This window comes from Gouania willdenowi, chromosome 5 (genome assembly GCF_900634775.1).
Source record: "Gouania willdenowi chromosome 5, fGouWil2.1, whole genome shotgun sequence".
In the NCBI taxonomy this organism is placed as follows: Eukaryota; Metazoa; Chordata; class Actinopteri; order Blenniiformes; family Gobiesocidae; genus Gouania; species Gouania willdenowi.
Window position 1 is genome coordinate 10,184,721 of NC_041048.1, and position 20,007 is coordinate 10,204,727.

Sequence of the window (20,007 nt, forward strand, 5' to 3'; positions counted from 1 at the left end):
ATCATCACTTTTTTCCATTAAAGTTAATATAAATAAGCGCAATGGCGCCTTCAAGGGAATTTTGTTTGCACATTGGTTTAGTGCATTGCCAAAACTTTAGCTCTTTTTGAGGGGTTCCCATTCTCTTAACAAAGTGTTGTTATAGAGCTCTGTGCCAGATTCTTTCGAAATTCACCAGATTTACAAAAATGGTGAGTTGTTACTTTTAATAGGATTTTGTGTCCAAAGAAACGTGAGAAGACAATCACATAAAACATGGGAGGACAAGAACGGGGGAACTATGGGTCACTATGGGCATGGAAGGCACCCCGTATTTAAATGAAAAATGGGAGAACAACAGGAGGAGAGGTGAGGGGGAAAAAGCAGGATTTAAACTGACTTCCCAATTGGGGAAGAAAATATAAAATTAGGAAAAAAAAAAACCTCTGCGTACGTGCACCAAAAACAGAAAGCAGTCACAAAACTCGAGAACATGGCACGTGGGCAGGGGGGTATGTGGGGGTTGAGACAGGCAGGGGAAAAGAAAGGAATGCCAGCCGCAGGCATGTTCCATTGTAGCTTGCAGGGAGGGAGGGAGGGGGGACATAGGGCGGGCCGGTGAAGGCGTTGAAGAATAAACCCTTTGCTATAAAATGATCGAAACCACAGAAAAGCACCTCAAAATTATTAGTTTTAGATGCAAAGACATACAGGGAAAGACTTGGTCCACAGAAAAGGGCACAATATTTGAAAAAGTGATAATGGCATCAGTCTGTCCTCCGCAGTGATGATGTCATCCTGATGTTCCAATGTTCTAATCCGATCACTGGAGAGCCCACCCCAGAGAGCAAAAGGTGTGCCCAGGAGGACCAGAGAAAAACAATGGATTTTTGAACATGTTAAGAGTGTCCTGACGATTCTCCAGTACAAACAAGCCTTTAGATTTGTGGGATTAGGTTTGGACTGCAATGATATCGTTTATACATTATTTCTAACTGATGACATCATCATTGTATGTTCCAAAATGGGTGGGGCGTGGAGGTGGGTTCTCCAGTGATTGGCTCTGCCGCACATGAGGCTACGGCGTGCAGTGATTAGGTAGGACCAATGTTCCATTGTTCCAATGTTTTAACTGATGACATCATCACTGTATGTTGGCCGAGGTAATAAATGCTTAACAAATGAAGGGTTTTCACGGCGCGTCATCAAACTGGAAGTTGCCATATTGGAGGTACTCAGCAGGTAAACAAAGCAGATCCTGAACGTGGAACGAGATGAAACGGTGAAAATCTGGACAACTGAATTGTTCGCCCCATTTTTGTCAGGTGTAAGTAATTTTCAAGTGTGCTGATAATAGCATAATCTATATCAAGCTACTGCATGTCGCATTATTGACTAAATATAATCACATTTAATAGCCACACAGTAGCAACACAGTTCTTAAAATATAGATTAAAATGTGCTATATTAACGGTGCGTAGAACCCTATTATATATATATATATATATATAAATAATGCACCTCATTTTTTTCTTCTTTTCTTCCTACAAAAAAGTGATCGCATTTTTGAGGTGCTAAACACTTTCAAAAACTGAAAATTTGAACGCATATTCGGACTGGCAAAAATATTGATATTTTGGGGAAATTGCACATGTTAATGGCAAAATGACTCAATACAATTAGTTTCACATACAGCTACGAAATTCTGTAGAATTCTGATATCATCACTGTAGAGGTAGGACTTCTTTTTTTTCTCGTCTACACATGCTGTCAAAGGTCAACACTACAAGAAGTGCAATCATTATGAGACAGCAATGCATGTTTTGTTATTGCAATAAAAATAGGTTGCTTTATTTTATTGCTTAATTGTGACCATCACCAGCCCTCCCTAAGGAAGGGTAAGAAATGTTTTATTATAGGGAGGATATAAAAAGGGAGAGCAGTGTTACACCTAAGTGGAGAGGGAGGGGAAAGGGAGCAGGGAGGAGAGAGTCATGTATGAAATAGAAAGGGTGGGGAAGAATAGATTGTTTTACAGTGAGGGTGAGATGTGAAGTTGTAGAATATATTGTGCTTATTATGTTGTGAAATCAAGCCAGTATAGTGACAAGTGTGAAGCTTAGCTATAATGGTGGTGGCTGTGAACAGGGGGAATGAGTGAATGGTAATACCTAAAGCAGGTATTTGGGATTAACGTGTCTAAAGTTAAGCCCAGTATGAGTTTTATCCCACATCCCAAGGCGTGCCAGTGCATCGTATACCAGTATATGTGCCAAAAACCGCTATACGCAAACCCAGGAACTGCCCCGGGCCCGCAGATGCAGCCAGGCCAGCAGAAAGAGTAGGGGCCAGGGAGCCCCAGGCCACCCCCCACAGCCGAGCAACCCCCCAGACGCCCCCAAGATCCCAGGCTGAGAGGCAGCCACCGCCCCCCACACACACATCCGAGGAAGCCCCAAGCAGCCGATCACTCAGCGCATCCCGCCACTGACCCCAACCCCCTGGCCCCCGCCAGCATCCCCCCCCCACCCACCCACACCCAAGCACCCAACCCCCGAGGGGAGGGCCCAGAGAGCCCCCCGCCCGAGACCCCAGCAGCGGAACCAAGGCCCACGCCCAGCAGACGGCCAGAGCCGCTCTTCGCTGGCTGCCCGCCGGCGGGCCCAGAGCCAGCAGGAACCCGGAACGGAAGCAGCACCAAGCGCAAGGGTGACCGGCGGCCGCCGCTACCGCGGGAGCGAGGCATCCCAATGGCACACAACCGATGCGGAGCAGCAGCCCCCTGCCAAAGACGCAGAACCCACCCACCTGCCAGCCCGCAGATGGCAGGACAGACCTACCAAGCGGCCGATAACGACCTCAACCATCGGAACAGCTAGAGCCGCCCCCTAGCAAGCGCCAAGCAACCCCGCCCCAACCCCCGGGGCGGAGGCCAGCCCGCGCGCCCACCCCCCGCACCGCCGCGGCAGGCCACCCCAGACCCACACACCGCGAGGCGTGTCCCCAAGGCAACCAGGAGACGAGGCAAGCACCAAGCCCCACCCGTAGGGAAGGGGCACCCTCACGCCCCACCAGGCCGGCACTGCCCGGAGAGACCCCGCAAAGAGAGCCCCCAGCAACACACCCCCACGCCCCCCAGAGACCCACCGCCACGCCCGACCGCACCCTCCCAATTCCCACACGGCGGCCCAGCCATCAACAGAGGGGCCTGGCCCCCACCCGACAGGCCCAAATGTGTGAAGTTACCCACCACCCTGTTATGGTGCCTGTCCATTCCCCAGTGATGACATTGTCACTGTAGAAGTAGGACTCAATCTGATTGGCTGCTGAATAGAACCTCTTTGATCCATAGAGTTATTGGTTCATATGGGTGGACGTTGGCCCCAGAAAAGCCTGAACTAGTGGAGGTCCAAGCATAGAAGCAGCTCTGATAAACCCTGAGAGCTCTGAGGACCAACCTTTGGAGTATCTGCATCTGCAACACAACCACACTAATTACTTAGTAGTCAAGGTCCCAATCAGTAAGTGGAGAACACCAAATAGTGAGAAAGTGAAGGTTGAGGAGGGGCTTCAGGATCAATCATCAATCAAGCTTCAGCAGCAAAAAAACAATGATCAGCCTGAAAACACTTCTCCAAATATGTGAGAACTCTGAATACATCGTCAGCGATGGTTCACTGGCTGATCCGTTTGCTCTCAGTCCCACAAACTCGGATGACAACGTGAAACCAGCACACTGTCATGTGTTAGAGTCTGGTCCTCAGGTGGATTCTGAACCTGATTATTCACTCCCCCTCTGCAAAGAAATAAGGACAATGAGAGAAACTTTCATCAGAAACAAAGGTAAAATGAACAAAGCTAAACAAGCCTCGTCTGTAATCACTAGGCAGATCCACACAGAGGCTGTCCGTCACACTTCTTTAACCTGTTATCTACAGCGAACTACATGTTTACAAGGGGCGGAGCTATGGGTGGGCCTGGAGGGGCATAGGCCCACACAGATTGACAGATTGCCCACCCAGTGAGATTCATTAAAAAAAATAAATAAATAAATAAAAAATCTGTTTTGTGAAAATAAATTCTGTGAATTGAGAGCGTTGTTCTAGATTTCTTAAACACATTTCGATGCAAAATCTATAGTAAAGGAGTCACCATAAATGAAAGCCTTAACTTTTGTGCTAATTATAAAAGAAGCTGTAGGTAATGTAGTGATGATTTGTGTAGCTTTTGGACCGTTTTGTAGAGAATCAATATTCCGCAACAGTCAAACAGAGCGGTGCTGATAATACTGTTATTTGTTATCGCAAGAGTTCGTCAGCTTGCGCTGGACGTTTATTTTAGAGAAAATCTCTATATAAGTGGACGTACCTTATGCATATTGCTCCAGTTTATTCCTGACTTCCTGATGTGACGTTAGTAGAGAGTTGAAAGCCCAATATTCACTTTCTGTACGTATGTACAGAATATAATATAATATAATATTAAAAGCTATAATAGAAAAAATGTTGATTTATTATCTCATAATTTTGTTTTGCTGAGTAAACTAAGCCTTAAAGATAACTAAGTTATCTTTGAGCAACTTTTTCAAAAAACCTCGTCAGACTGTGAAATATAACAGAACAGAGGTCCAGTTGTGTATATCCACTCATAGATATTATTCATACCATAGGCTAATTTACAGTGGCCCAGCAGATTTTATTATAGCCTATCATAAATCATTAACATACATCTCATATCAGCTTTAAAAATAATCATCCTGATTTTTCCAGGCCCACCCATTAGCTATGTTCTGGCTTTCCACTGCTGTTAACACCCCCATCCTTAAAAAAAACACTGTCCGTGTTATCGTCACTATCATTATCAACCTTCCATGATGTTGGAAGGCAGATTTCCTTTGATGAAGTTATAATAGATACAAGAAAAACAAACATTTAGCCATTAGCAATAATAATAATAATAATTATTAATATTATTATTTGTTTTAAAGTGGTTGGAGATAATAAGCTGTAATGTTTTTCTTCTAAGTTCTAAACAGTATTTTTATTTATTTTAATTTTTTCATTTGGATGTTCAGATTTTTTCAACATTTTTCTTTTGAGACTCCTTTTTATAAGCAATTACATTTACCACTTTGTAAATATCATTCATACTTGATTTTGTTGCAATTAGTTTTTTTTTTCTATTTGTCTTTATGTTTAATTTTACTGGTTTTTTGTTTTAAAGAAAAATGTCTTTTTGAAATTATTACCTTGTTCATTGTGTTTCTGCTAAGTATAATAGTTCAGAGTTGGAAGTGTATTTAAAGGAAACCCTTATGCAAATAAATTATTATTGGCTTATTGAAAATAATAATTTATGAATACATTTTAAATCTGGCTTTAACATCTGATTGCATTTATTTATCTTTCATAGAGTGGTTTTACATGCATTTTAGTTAACCCTCAGGGTTAAAGTAGTTCATCAGAGTTAATGTCATTTAAAATGTTTGACACTGAGGATCATTCAGACAGTAGAGGAGCAGTTAGTAAACTATGTCCATCATGTTCATAGAGGAGAAAATGTAATTGTTTGGTAAGTAAAAGGTATCCCGCTTAGGGCCCCAAGATGTCTAGAACTTCTAATATTTTACTTCTAATAGTTACTACCGCTGTCACTTCAGTCTGTATTTTCTCTTTTAATATACATAAAGAATGAGGACTTCAGAAGAAGGATTGATCTTTGATGGTTCATCAAGTCATCGTCACAATCTTAGAAATATTAGAAGTTACAGATGTCTAATTTGACCCAATGCACAGACCAGCTTTTGATTATTTCGATCAACCAAAAACAGCACAAGTTGTCATTGTGTCTGAAAAAGCTGCTAAATGATCTAAAAAGCTTGTTAAATGATCTAAAAAGCTTGTTAAATGATCTAAAAAGCTGCTAAATGATCTAAAAAGCTTGTTAAATGATCTAAAAAGCTGCTAAATGATCAAAAAAGCTGGTGAAATGATCTAAAAAGCTGGTGAAATGATCTAAAAAGCCGCTAAAATGATCTAAAAAGCTGGTGAAATGATCTAAAAAGCCGCTAAAATGATCTAAAAAGCTGGTGAAATGATCTAAAAAGCCGCTAAAATGATCTAAAAAGCTGGTGAAATGATCTAAAAAGCCGCTAAAATGATCTAAAAAGCTGGTGAAATGATCTAAAAAGCTGCTAAAATGATCTAAAAAGCAGGCTGAATGCTTCACTCCAACAGAAAACAATGGGATGTTTACAGACAGTGGGGCCATGTGACATCATCAATCACATGATTTCAAGATGGAGGAACACAGACTTTAAAACTGTAAAGTAGTTCCATTTTTAAAAGTTAATAAAACAAATATGGTACATAATATTGTGTTTTGCTAGACATAGATCAACTAATGAGGACTTTTAGAAGATTTTAGGCCAATCTTGTAAATCAATGGGGGATCCCGTTAAAAGGATGGAGATATCTACAACTAAATGAGTTAATAATCACCACATTGATTCATGTTTTCTGTGATTGTTCATTTCTCCTTCGGGCCACATTAGATGATCGAAAAGGCCGGATTTTGCCCCCGGATTTTGAGTGACCCTGTGTGTTTGTGTGCAGCAGAATATCGTCTTAAAGTCTAAATTCTCATATTTTGTATTTTGTGTTTGCAGCGACCTTTGAAGCAACTTATAAAGAGTTGGAGATACTTGGTCAAGGTGGTTTTGGGATCGTTTTCAAGGCTGTTCGTCTGTTTGACTCCAAACTTGTAAGCTTGGACACACAGTGACTTCAGCCTTTAAAAACCATCAACGCTGTCATTAAATGCTTGTTTTTATGTCTTGCAGGTTTCTATAAAGCACATTCCCAGGGGGAAGGTGACGTACACGTCGTATGTCAGTATTCTCAACAATGATTGCAGATATTCAGATTTTCAGGTTTGGGGTTGGTTTTGGAAACTTGAGCTCTTGGTTTTCTAATGTTCCAGGGTCAATGTGGCTTGGAGGTTTCTGAGGTGCTGCTGATGCAGAACGCGGCCGGTGTACGTGGCGTAAACACCCTACCAAACCCCGCCATCATTGGCTTTGAAGACGTTATTGAGCTTGAGGATGAGGTGTTGATAATCATGGAATGTCCTGTGGATGCCATGGATCTCTGTGACTTTATCGCATCATCAACCCAACCAATGCTGGAACATGAAATCAAGGTAAGGACCACTTTTATCACTGCTGCTCCTCCCCTCACATACAGACACATCCCAGAGGAGGCCTGGGTAGTGTCCTGGGTGACAGCTCACCACAGGTAGGCAGGGGTCAGTGGGACAGTTCTGTGATCTTACAGCATCCCAAAGGTATCTGTTTGTAAAGGAGGGAGAAGACGGGGGTTCTTCCCTCGTGTGGAGTTGTAAAAAGAGTTCAATGAAAACTTCAAAGTGTCAAAGCTGGGGTTCAAAGGAAGCATAGTGGGTTAGCTATGCACCTCAAAGTTGCTGGGGCAGTTATTTTGTAAACAGTTTGTGATAAAGAAACAGGCTCCTTGTTTAATTCCTGTTAGGAAGAGGGTCTTTCGGCTTGATGTGGTTTGGTTCCCTGCAGTGTAAATGACCAACAAATTCCATTGTAGATATCTCTGCCGCTCCAAACACATACATTCAAGCTAATTTCACAATATTAGCAGGGCTCAGTTTTGCCATGATTATATCACATGATGGCAGTCATTTTTAATCTGAAATATTTGAAAGAATATCTACAAAATTAAATAAAAAAATGGTCCAAAAAAATAAGGACATTTTGAGAGAATTTAATTTCATTGCATTTAATTTAAACTTAAGTGCAAACTAGGGCAAAGTAATGTTTCCAGCTTATAATCTGTGGCCCACCTAAGGTCAAACTGGCCCTAGTTTGTCCCCAGAACTAAAGTGAGTTTGACACCCTGCCTTAACCCTTGTGTCTCTTTCTGTTCCAGAGCATCGCTAAACAAGTCATCGATGCAGCCATCATCATGCACAAGAACGGTGTGTTCCACAGAGACATAAAAGCTGAAAACATCCTGGTTTCATTTAACGATGAAGGACCATCTGTGACGATCATCGACTTCGGCTGTGCTGATTGGGTCTCAGACGTGCCCTATGACTCCTTCATTGGTTCGTTTTCAATTCTTTTCTTGGTTTACACATCTTTGAATCCTATATTTTCCTCTAATAATGCCAGCAAGTTCACATTTTGTCTTTTTTTTTTTTAAATACATGTTAAGGTTTTGTTTATTCAGACAAGGTTTGTCAGGTTTATCTCCTGACATGTTTTGAGATAGAAAATTATAAACGAAACCTTAACATACATTATTTTCCTCTTTGACTCTCATTCTGACCGCTTTTGATTTCCTATTTTTTCTGATTTTAGGTACACTCTTATTTGCCCCACCAGAGTATTTCCTCTATGACAAGTACGAGGCAGAACCAACGACGGTGTGGCAGATCGGTCGCTTTCTCTCTGATCTATGCACTGACCAAAATTGTGGTACAAGGGACCACATGAATGGACCACAGCGTACCATAAACCACCTTTCACATCGTAAGTTACGCACGCACACACACACGCGCGCGCGCGCGCACACACACACACACACACACACACACACACACACACACACACACACACACACACACACACACACACACACACACACACACACACACACACACACACACACACACACACACACTGCACTGTACTGTCCAGCAGGGGTGTTAAACTAATTTTTGTCAAAGTGGTTCGAACGAGGCCTGGTTGATCAGCTGGTTGTTTTTTAAATAAATGTGGCATTTTGCATCAGCAAATTTAACCCAAAATTGTCTTTCTGATCAGAGTTTATTGAGTTAAAAATATCGACATTTATATCGTACATCACCATTTCAAGAAAAAATACAGATATATGAGTTTTGGTCTATATCACCCAGCACAAGTACAAACCAGTCTAATAATGGCATAATAAGCACTAAATAATGACGATTGAACACGTTTTACCTTTGTTGTTGTGCCAGTAAATGAAAATACATTCTGATAATATTAAAACTGTGGCATATCATAGGAAAATGAATAACAGTCTTAGTATACTAGTGCGACCCTCTGTTGTCAAATTAGAAATTGCAGCTCCTTTAATTCTCTGTAAATCCCTTCATTACAATGGCTGCATGTTTGAATGTTTAACATTCCTGATTTATGTACAATAATTGTTCTTCATTGTTCTAAATTCCTCTTCTTATTGTTCTTTGCAGAAGGAAATGACTTTGTTAGTTGGTGCCTGACCGAAGAGCCCAACGATCGACCGTGGTTAAGCGACCTGCAGCAGCACCCATGGTTCGATGGTTTAACAACTCCATGAGGAACGCTCAACTTCCACACCAGTGTCTGTGTGCACCATGTGGAAAAATGTACATTTATAAATAAAGATACACCGAAAACCTTCGTTCTTAAATGGCCCAAAAGTGCATTTCTGGTTTCAGTTGAAACACTTTTATTTTCATTTCAGTGCTTCCCTAAATTTAAACTGTAAAATGTATATTTAAAATGTAAACATGTATATTTAAAATGTAAACATCTATATTTAAAATGTAAACATGTATATTTAAAATGTAAACATGTATATTTAAAATGTAAAAATGTAAATAAATTACTGGTATCAACTAAATCACTGTTGATGTCTGATGAAGAAACACAAAAAAAATCTGAAGTAAAAACACTTCTATGCCACTGTCTATGTGACTCCACATCCCACAATGCAATGTGAAAACTTTTCTGACAATGTCAATATAATGAGTGTTTACAGTGGAAATCAAACAAACCATGAAACGGCAATTTTAAACGGGATCTATGAGGCGTAATACACTAGATTAAACTGATTTGTCTCAAGGCAGCTTTAATTGCTAAAATTATAAACAGTAAATTATCATCATCAGGCAATCTGGCATCGGACTGGAACTTTAGTGCTAAATTTCCCTGATTTTTCACCAAACAACTCCAAAAAATATATATACAAATACAGAAAACCACAAAAGGAACAAAAATACCCAAAACAAATACCAAAATAAACAAATATAACAGAAAAAATATAAATCCAAAAAACAAAAAAAGCACAAAATAACAGAAAAACATTAAAGAAATAACAGAAAAACACACAAAGTGATGACAAAAATACACAAAACAACAGCAAAAAACATGTTTCAGAAACATTCACAAAACAATGACCAAAAAAAACCCCAACAATTATAGAAAAATGCACGAAATGACTCCAAAAAAATACGAAATTGAAAAAAAAATACACAAAACAACCAAAATTTACAAAATTAACAGAAAAATACACAAAGCAACAATAAAAAAAAACACAAAATGAGAGCAATATACACAAAACGACTCCAGAAACACACAAAACAACAAGAATATAGACACGTCTCTTTGTTGTTTCCTGTATTCATGCTCAGATAGTACTGAAGCACTGTCATTCTTATCTAAAAAAGCTGCTGAATGATTTTAAAAGCTGCTAAAATGATCTAAAAAGCAGCTAAATAATCTAAAAAGTTGCTGAATGATTTTAAAAGCTGCTAAAATGATCTAAAAAGCAGCTAAATAATCTAAAAAGTTGCTAAAATGATCTAAAAAGCTGCTAAAATGATCTAAAAAGCAGGCTGAATGCTTCACTCCAATAGAAAACAATGGGATGTTTACAGGCAGTGGAGCCTGTGAATAGAGTTAAAGTAATTTTAAACATTTTTTTCTAATCAGCAGTCATGGCCACAGTCAAACCACATGATATTTGGACACTGAATAACATAATTAATTACAGAAAAGTCATTTAGTAAGTAACATTTAGTTGGACATACTTATGCAGACCCTTGGAAAATGCTTGTATGTTTACAGTTTAGATGCTATGTTTTGGGAATTTAAAAAAAAAAATCAAAAATACTGAAATTTTCCACATTGTGTGGAGTATTTTACCCAATAAAAAAGTAGCTAATGAAGAGTAATTAATTATTTTTATTTTTCGGTTCTAATTGAATCATTTCTTTACTCTATATTTTAATAATTTAAGTACTATGACATTAAAATTTGTAAGTAGTAACACAATAAATTACAGAAGTATATTCCTATAGTATGTAATCGGTAAATGAAAGGATTCCATCGATGTCTAAATATTTTCTCTCCTGTCAGCGTCACATCAGATCCACACAGTGACGTGTTCACAATGATCCTCCTTTTATTAGACAGGTCGTTTTCTAAGAGAACTGATTGGTCAGGAGGCGGGGCTTTAATACTCGCTCAGATCCTAACCAGAACAAAACCTGCTCCCGACCAGGTTAGTCGTTCAGCCTAAGTTACCATGGTGATTTTAGCCATCTTTGTAGGACAGCACGCACTGATTAAATCTCGGAAGTTAGCGTGATAAGAGGAAATCTAGCTTTGTAGTATAGGCCCCAAATGTTTTTTACGGTCTGCCCAATTGGTACAGCCAAAACACTGCAATAATTTACCATTTCCTTTCGTTCTACGTCTGGGATCTGCTTTTTGGGGCCCATCTATAAAGTCAGCAAAATGATGGTCAATTGTTGTATGAATCTGTGATAACCACATGCATTTATTTATCTGAATAGTATCCACTATTATTATTATTATTATTATTTTGGCCATAGTCATCTTAAAGATGGAAGTCCTTCTTTTTTTTTTAAATCAGAAATAAAAAGGGTTAAAAAATAACCAAAAATTGTGGAAAAGGTGGTGAAATGGGATTTTAAAAACCACAAAAATTGGATAAAAGTTACAAATTACAGTGACCAAAGACAGACAGAGAAAGAGGTAAAAAAGGGTTCAAATTGTTAATATTGCCTTTAAAGTGGCAGAAAAAAGGAGGAACAATTAGTTTAAACTGATGTAGTGAAAAATAATCCAACGCGTGAAAGCCTCCTACAGGCACATGCGCACTAATAACGTAGTAAAAATTTACACGTATACGTACAATATTTTGCTACCTTAATTTTACCTACTATGATAAACCCTAATTGTAACCCTAACCCTAAAAATTAAAGAAAAGATTATTACCTTTTTTCAAAATGATATATACGCATGCGCAGTTCGCCAGGTGCGCATGCCCAATGTCTACCGTAGGAAACTTTCACGGTAGGTTTTTTCTACACGACACCGGCAAATAATGGGCATGACAAATGGTGAATGTGGTTAAATTGGCCAAAAAAAGCATGAAATGTGGTAAAAAAAAGGGTTTAAAAGTGACACTAATTGGTCAACATATGTGATATTATGTGGAAAAGTGGTGGAAAGGGTTTATAAGAAAGTGGAAAAAATGTGCAGAAAAGGCATTGAAATTTGATGGAGAAGTGGCAGAAATGGCAGTGATGTAGCAAAAATGCATTAAAAGGAACAAAAATATGACAAGAAAAGTGATGAAAATAAGTGAAAATATGCCATAAAATGTACGTGAATTTGAATGTATTTTCTTCCTTGGATGCTCTAATAACAAAATAATGTATCAACAGTGTAACATAACCAAACAGTACAATAAAAATGTTAAAAATGTCATTTGGAATTTAAAAAAAACAAAAAAACAAATCGAGTAGGAACGAATATGACGAAACACGGCGGAAGGTATTCAAGGTAGTACACAACAAAGTCTACTAGTGAAGCGGGTCCGTCCTGGATTAGTGTCCCCTCCCCCCCTTTCCCTCTAGTTATCATATATCCAGGTGCAGCCCCGGAGCGGGACCCCAGTGAAGGTCATGGCAGGTTCAGATCTGATGAGGACGCTTTTATTCACCGTTAATAATCTGCTGCAGCAGGAGAAACACAGAGCGGCTTTAGCCGTCCTTAAAGGGTTCAGAAACGGAGCCGTGTGAGTAACAACATTCAGTTAATGTGGATGATTGTCAGCTGTTGTTTAAATTAGTTTACACAGACAGTAAATGATCACAAAAGTAACACTTAAATATTTTCTATAATATCCTTTTTTTTTAACTTCTGCTTTTTCCAACTCATTTCCCCATTTTTCCTTTTTAAATTTTTGGTTTTTAAACTCATAAACACCTTATTTAGCAAACATTAAGGAGCCACAACATGTAGAAGAGGAATGACGTCTAACTTAGCTTGTTAATCAGTGTCTAAACCATAGTGACATTTCCTAAAAATGTATCTTAGTTGTGCTGTTTTTTTTTGTTGTTTTTTTTAGTTTTTTTAATTTTTTTTTTACAAGTTTAGGTTTTAGTCTCTTTATTTTATTTAATTTTATTCTGTTTTAACATTTTTAGTGTTCATTGTCTTTGTTGTTATTGTCAAATAACTTTTGGACTGCAGTACGTATGAATAGTAATTGACAAATAAAGTCTAATTTGATTTTAATATTGTAAATATTAAAAAAAATACTTTAAAAAAAATACAAAGTGAGGTAATCCTCCCTTTAATGGTCCTCTTAAACTACATAAAACATACTTACAAGTCTATACATTTTGCAGTTTGTTTATTTTGTTGATACATTTACCTGATTTATATAAAAAAGTACTTTTTTTTTATCATCAAATGCTTTTATGTATAAAATATATTATTGTTACATGTATAAAATATATTATTGTTACAAAAAAAGTTATATTCAAGAGAAATATAACATCCATCCATTCATCCATTTTCAGACCTTTCCTTGTCCCATTTTAGGGTCACGAGGGTCTGCCGGTGCCTGAAATCTAACATTTCCATATTTTTTCCTTCAATAAATCTTTTTTCCATTTGGCTCCTGCCACCCGTGTAGATGATTTATTTAATAATAAAAAAAAGATATATATTTTTTTATTTTATTTATTTTTTAATCAATATTTTTGTGTATTTGTGCAATATTTCAGTGGTTACAATGCTTTCAATGTGTTGCAATGCTTACTTAATGCACTTCATTTTATGATGGCAGTGTGTAATGTCTTCAATATTTATGTATGCATAGACATTTTATTTTCATATAATCTGTTCAGATCAGTGTTTAAACTGACTCAATAGGAGAAATTCTTTTTTTCTTTTTTTTTGTGCATTGTCAGTAACTCAGGGTGATTTATCTTTAATGTTCTCACTTACAGTTGTTAGAATGCCGTCATTATGTTGTCATGGTTACTTTGAGACTTCTGCACAGTCGTTTCAGTGAAAAGAAACTTGTTGCACTTCATTTTATGATGACACTGTAATTATTTTTTTTACTTTATTTTATGATGACACTGTAATTTTTTTTTCAGTGAAAATGTGCAAAAACACTAATTATAAATAATAAATAGGATGTAAGGTTGATTGGAGTCTCTAAATTGCCCATAGGAGTGAATGAGGGAGTGAATGGTTGTCTGTCTGTGTTGCCCTGTGATGGACTGGTGCCCTGTCCAGGGTGTACCCCCGCCCAGCGCCCTATGAGAGCTGGAGATTGGCACCGGCAGACCCCCGCGACCCTGTTAAACGGGAATAAGTGGGTATGAAAATGGATGGATGGATGTTTTGAAGCAAATAGTTTTGTCTCAATTTGTCCTGAATGATCAATATCTTCTGATGAACATATATAGCAACTTGATTTTTCATCTCTCCCTTTAATTCTGATATTAACTGGGTAGAATATCATGATATATCACGATAATATTGTATCGCGACCAAGTATTGTGATATGTATCGTATTGCAACGTCCTTGCCAATACTCACCCCTAATATTTTGGTTGTCATTTTGTACCTTTTTGGAGTGATTTTGTGTGTTTTTGTTGGTCTTTATTTAATCCTGTGTTTGTTCAAGACTTTTGGTGTTTTTTACAGGTTTTTTAATACGTTTTTGGTGAATTTTTGCCCTTTTTTTTTTTTTTTTTACATATTTCTCTCTCATTTTGTGTGTGTCTGGAGGAGTAATTGTATACATTTACTTCAGGGAGCGCACAAATTTAGTTGCACGTCAATTACGAGTGAAGAATAAATGTTATAATTTCCCTTTTATGTAACATACTTTTGTGCTGATTTTTCAGATATGGAGCTAAAATCAGAGCACCCCATGCCCTGGTTATGACATTTCTCTTTAGAAATGGCAGGTAAAAGCAGGATTTTTGCTGCTCATAAATGTTCTGCTCAACTTTCTTCTTTTCCAGTATAAAATAAAGATAACGTTTGATTTCTTTTGTGTGTTTTTTTTGTTTTGTTTTTTTTTTAGTTTGAAGGACAAATTCAAAGCCATTCTGAAAGCCACATACACCCATTCCCGCAATCTGGCGTGCTTTGTGTTCACATATAAAGGACTACAAGCCTTACAGCAGAAGGTTCAAGGGAAGAGTTTACAGTCTCACTCCTTCTTGGCCGCCTGTGTCGGAGGATGGTTAGTGTTTGGAGACAACAACCACATAAACAGCCAGGTACAATGGAATAAATGCCCAATACATGCTTTTAATATTTCTATTTTCATCATCCATCACATGTGAAATTATCCATTTCCCAAAAAGTCTAACATTGTACTTTTTAAACTTGCTTTTCTGTTTTATTTCCACTCATCTTCCATCAGACCAGTTTTCAAATCTTTTTTTTCCCACAGTCAACAGCTTTTAAACTGTGAAAGGTGACTTTTGAAACTTTATGTTCATGTATGTTTTGTTTGTATTTTTGCTTTTACCAATTTTCCACCAAAAATGTAATGTTGAGGTAGACATAATAGTGTAAAATATTTTGTTAATGCACTATTTAGGGCAGTGTTTTTCAACCTTGGGGTCGTGACCCAATGCGGGGTCGCCTGGAATTGAAATAAAAACACCACACACAACTGTATTCTTCAATTTTACGTTCTCAAAAATGAATCTAGTTCAAATAGAAAGTAGATAAATCAAATCAAATTAAAAATAAAAGTATAAAAATATGAAAATAAGTAGAGCTGAGCAAGTTTGCCTAAATTTTTTTTATTTTTTATTTTTCTTTAAAAAATTGGAGATTTTTTAAAGAAAGATTTGAGTTTCGATTCGATTTTTAATTTATTTATTTTTTTCCTATGCACTTAAAAATGACTGCAGACATCAGATATATAGTCAAAGGTGCAACTTTATTGCTGTGATTGTCCTCAAGAGTTAAAATCCATAGAAAAATCAGAAAATAAAAAGTAAATGAGGCTCATTCAACAATTTCAAGCTTTAACCCAGGTTTAAGCAAAAGTGCAATAGCAACTTCACAGTAGCTTAAATTTTCTGATTAGGAAATCACATAACTACATATTTTACAACATAATACATTACAATTAAAAAAAATAATAAACTCTTCCCTTAGCATCTCAGCATAGTGTGAATAAAATATTAAACATGCCTGTGTCACACATATAGCCTCCTCAAAAGGTAAACAAGAGGTGGCTGGCTCACATCGCGCTACGGTAACCCACAAGGACGGAACGCGAAAAAGTCAGAAAAAACTGTGTTGGAAAGAAAGAAATTAAAAAAAACTTGAATTTGCAAAATAAAAATCGTTTTTATCTACAAATTTGATAAATCGATAATATTTTTTATTATTATTATTTTTTTTTTTGCCCAGCCCTAAGGTGGCGCATCATGTCACTTTGTGCACTAATCCTGGCTTCTTTGTGTTTGTAACGCAGTAAAACAAACACGATCAAAAACTATTTCTAGAAAAAAAAAATGTCTTTAGTCACGACTCAGAAAAGGTTGGGAACCACATTTTTTGCAACAAGATAAAAAATAGTGACAATTTAAACCTGTGTTAGTAGTCAGTAATATGTGCATTTTCTTTGAGTTTGGAATGTATATATATATTTATTGATTAGAATTAAGGAATTAATTTGAGCAGACAGCATTTTAATGTTTGACTTAAAAAAAACTAATTAAGAAAAAAGATCTTGTCACTCTTTTTTTTCTTCTTTTATCTTGTAGATCAACATGTACTTGCTGTCCAGGATCCTGTTCGCCTTGTCTCGTCTGGCCGTGGAAAAAGGCCTCGTCCCTGAGCCCAGGAGAGACCCTTTCCCCCTGTTTGCCATGCTGGTTTGGGGCGTCGTCCTGTGGCTGTTTGAGTATCACCCACACACTCTTCAACCATCACTTCAATCATCCATGAACTATCTCTACCATGACAGCAACATATGGCACGACATCACAGACTTCCTGGTTTATAATAAACCAAAGGCTACTTCCCAGAGTTAAATATATCATTTTTATTCGTGTATGATTTAGTCATTTTGCCATGATTACATTGATCACTGTCATTTTTCTATATTAATTCATGCCTGAAGACTTTCATGGCCTTTGTCTTTTTTTCTGTAATTTGGGTGATAAAAGACAAAGCATCACTACCTATTTTTATTAGTGGCTTTTAAGTTTGACAAATCTCTTAAATTCAGTGTTTATTCAGTTTTTTTAAATTTCTCGCAATGGTAAATAATGAATTTCTGCCCATTTATAATATTAATAATCTTTAAAAGCTGTTCCATGTAACATTTTCCTTGAACCTTTTGCAATCTTTAATGTGTATTTATCATAAGACGATGGATGACAAACTACACATGGTATATTGTGTGCGTTTCAATAATTCTATTGATGTTTTGTTTTTTTTTAATGGCAGAATGTCAGCTTTTTTCATCAAGAGCTAAAATGTTACTATGAGTAAGTGAGGCCTGTTACCTTTCAACATGCGACTACATCTCTGTCTGTTTTTTCTGCTCAAAAACACTGTAAATCACATCAATAAAGTACATCATAAAACATGCTGGTCTTTAGGATCACAACTAAGCCGCCACAGTATTATGGCCTGATATCCACTATCAGCATTTTTCTAAAGCTAAACTTTGGTCAAATGTTCAAACTGTTAACATTTATGTAAAACTACTGTATGTTTGACAGACACGTCTACAGTAGTCTGCCCTGTTTGTAAATGTAAGCTTTATTCCTTGTCTGTCGATGAATAAAGGAGAGAAAAAAAGGAACGATTGTTTTTTATTTATTTTACAACTACAAGAACGTGACATCTTCCACTTTAAAAACAAAAACAACAGTAACAACAACCAAGAAATGACCAATAATAATAATAATAAAAATGCTATAATCAAATGCTTTCCTTTTTAAACAATGACATTCAGAGATCAGTTAGCATGGATGAGATCATAATATATATATATATATATATATATATATATATATATATACTTAGTTATTGTAACATGCACCATTGACTTGGTTAGATGTTACCTTGAGTGCTAGGATTTTCTATCCTTTCACATTCAGAAGTATAAGTAGAGGTTTTTAGACTTGAAGTAACAACTGTGTTTATACGCACGTGAGGAAATTACCCTTAAAGGTAAAATATGGAAATGACTCAAAATATACAAAACTGAATATTTATACAAAAAAAAGAGACTAAAATTACAACAGAAATGCACAAAACTACACCAAAAAATACATAAAATGACTTCAGAATCACACTACAATGGCAACAAAAAATAATAATGATACAAAAAATGCACAAAAAGTCAACAGAAAGATACAAAAATACACACAATGACTCCAAAAAACATACATTACAGAAAAATACACCAAACGAAAAAAAAAAAAAAAGAGTAAAAAACAACACATTTATCATGCGCATGTCTCATAGAATTAAACCAGGGAAATTGCACACGCTATTTTACTTTGCACCTGCAAATATGTCCCTTTATAATGCTGGAGAGTATGTTATTATTATGCCCATAATTGACAACTCTACTTAAGCTCCCACGATATGAATACATACTTCTGACGGGCACTGTACTAGTTGTGAAAATGTCAGAAGTGACAAATTGTGGAGATGTTCTCTGACGTGAAACCTTTGATTCAAGCAATGAATCAATATAGTCTGATGTTGTGTTGTATTTAGGACTGAACAATTTTCTGGAAATTTTTTCCCCCTCCTCTTGCCATGTATTTTTCAATGAACACAAGCAATAAATCAATCTGTTTCATAACAAACAATTTCTGATTTATTTAAACTTTAAATAAGTATAAAACTTAACTTTTAAAGCACAGATTACAACAATAAAGCAAATACATCTGTGGCTTTTCCTCTTTCACATATCTAACTAACTTCACGTTCCATGATGAAACATGTAAACTTTTCTTGTCCTGAACTTAACAGGACAAGAAAAAAAAAAAGCACCCTTTGCGATTAGAAAATCACATTTTATGATATCGCAAATGCAATTAATCGTTCAGCCTTAGTTGTATTGTCATATTTTTTGTCAACCTAACTGGACGCCTCATGTTTTTGTGAGCTGAAACGTCCTTCTAAAGCAGGGGTGTCCAATTCCGGTCCTCGAGGGCCACTATCCAGCATGTTTTAGATGTTTCCTTCTTCCAACACACCTGATTCAAATGATTAGGATTGTTATCAGGCTTCTGCAGAGCTGGATGAGGAGTTGATCATTTGAATCAGGTGTGTTGGAAGAGGGAAGCATCTAAAACATGCTGGATAGTGGCCCTCGAGGACCGGAATTGGACACCCCTGTTCTAAAGGATAGTTGACATACATTAAAGAAATGAAGGAATTGGATCAGATTAAATTCATTTAGCCCAGTTTAATCAGAATCCCAATCATTTTATTGTACCCTTGCATACATTTCATACACACAATCGTGCTTGGAGGCCTCGGCTCCCGGATACAGAAACAATAAACAGAGAGAGGGGGAAAAAAATGAAAGGGTTGTCCCTGGCATCCACTGCTGTGTGGGAACCAGTCTAGCTTGTGTTACATGACGACATGTTTGTACAGTACACGTCGTTCTGCACCATAATGATGATGACACCAAATGTGTCATCAGAGACTAGTATCTATGTGAATAATGCCAGGACATTGTTTGCTTGTACCAATCCAAAAATATTTTATCGGTGCTTTAATCTTGCACCTTTAGCTGATTTATAATAATGTGGAGCTGCTGCATTTCATATATAACAATATAGAAGTGAGATTGCTGCCCAGGACTAGTAAGTAATGAGTATCTTCCCTGTCTTACAGTTATAATG

The 20,007-nt window shown here is 37.0% G+C and overlaps 2 protein-coding genes across 2 annotated transcripts; both read left to right on the top strand.

The window, feature by feature from the left end:
* Positions 1-3,145: 3,145 nt before the first annotated feature.
* LOC114463525 (serine/threonine-protein kinase pim-2-like) lies at positions 3,146-9,385 on the top strand. Its single transcript, XM_028447134.1, has 7 exons — positions 3,146-3,822; positions 6,647-6,741; positions 6,821-6,868; positions 6,961-7,179; positions 7,938-8,115; positions 8,372-8,542; positions 9,247-9,385. The coding sequence occupies exons 1-7, from the start codon at positions 3,591-3,593 to the stop codon at positions 9,351-9,353; spliced, it is 1,050 nt and encodes a 349-aa protein (XP_028302935.1). The 5' UTR covers positions 3,146-3,590; the 3' UTR covers positions 9,354-9,385.
* Positions 9,386-12,643: 3,258 nt separating this feature from the next.
* pxmp4 (peroxisomal membrane protein 4) lies at positions 12,644-17,939 on the top strand. The gene is made up of 4 exons (XM_028447136.1): positions 12,644-12,866; positions 15,001-15,063; positions 15,183-15,381; positions 16,891-17,939. The coding sequence occupies exons 1-4, from the start codon at positions 12,754-12,756 to the stop codon at positions 17,158-17,160; spliced, it is 645 nt and encodes a 214-aa protein (XP_028302937.1). The 5' UTR covers positions 12,644-12,753; the 3' UTR covers positions 17,161-17,939.
* Positions 17,940-20,007: the final 2,068 nt, after the last annotated feature.

What these genes read in the sequence shown, in the direction of transcription:
- LOC114463525 (XM_028447134.1), top strand. Translation starts at nt 3,591, where the DNA reads ATGATCAGCCTGAAAACACTTCTCCAAATATGTGAGAACTCTGAATAC. An exon ending in GTCTGTTTGACTCCAAACTT is followed by an intron (nt 6,742 to 6,820) that starts GTAAGCTTGGAC and finishes TATGTCTTGCAG; the next exon opens with GTTTCTATAAAGCACATTCC. An exon ending in GCCCTATGACTCCTTCATTG is followed by an intron (nt 8,116 to 8,371) that starts GTTCGTTTTCAA and finishes TTCTGATTTTAG; the next exon opens with GTACACTCTTATTTGCCCCA.
- pxmp4 (XM_028447136.1), top strand. Translation starts at nt 12,754, where the DNA reads ATGGCAGGTTCAGATCTGATGAGGACGCTTTTATTCACCGTTAATAAT. An exon ending in GGGTTCAGAAACGGAGCCGT is followed by an intron (nt 12,867 to 15,000) that starts GTGAGTAACAAC and finishes CTGATTTTTCAG; the next exon opens with ATATGGAGCTAAAATCAGAG. An exon ending in TTTCTCTTTAGAAATGGCAG is followed by an intron (nt 15,064 to 15,182) that starts GTAAAAGCAGGA and finishes TTTTTTTTTTAG; the next exon opens with TTTGAAGGACAAATTCAAAG.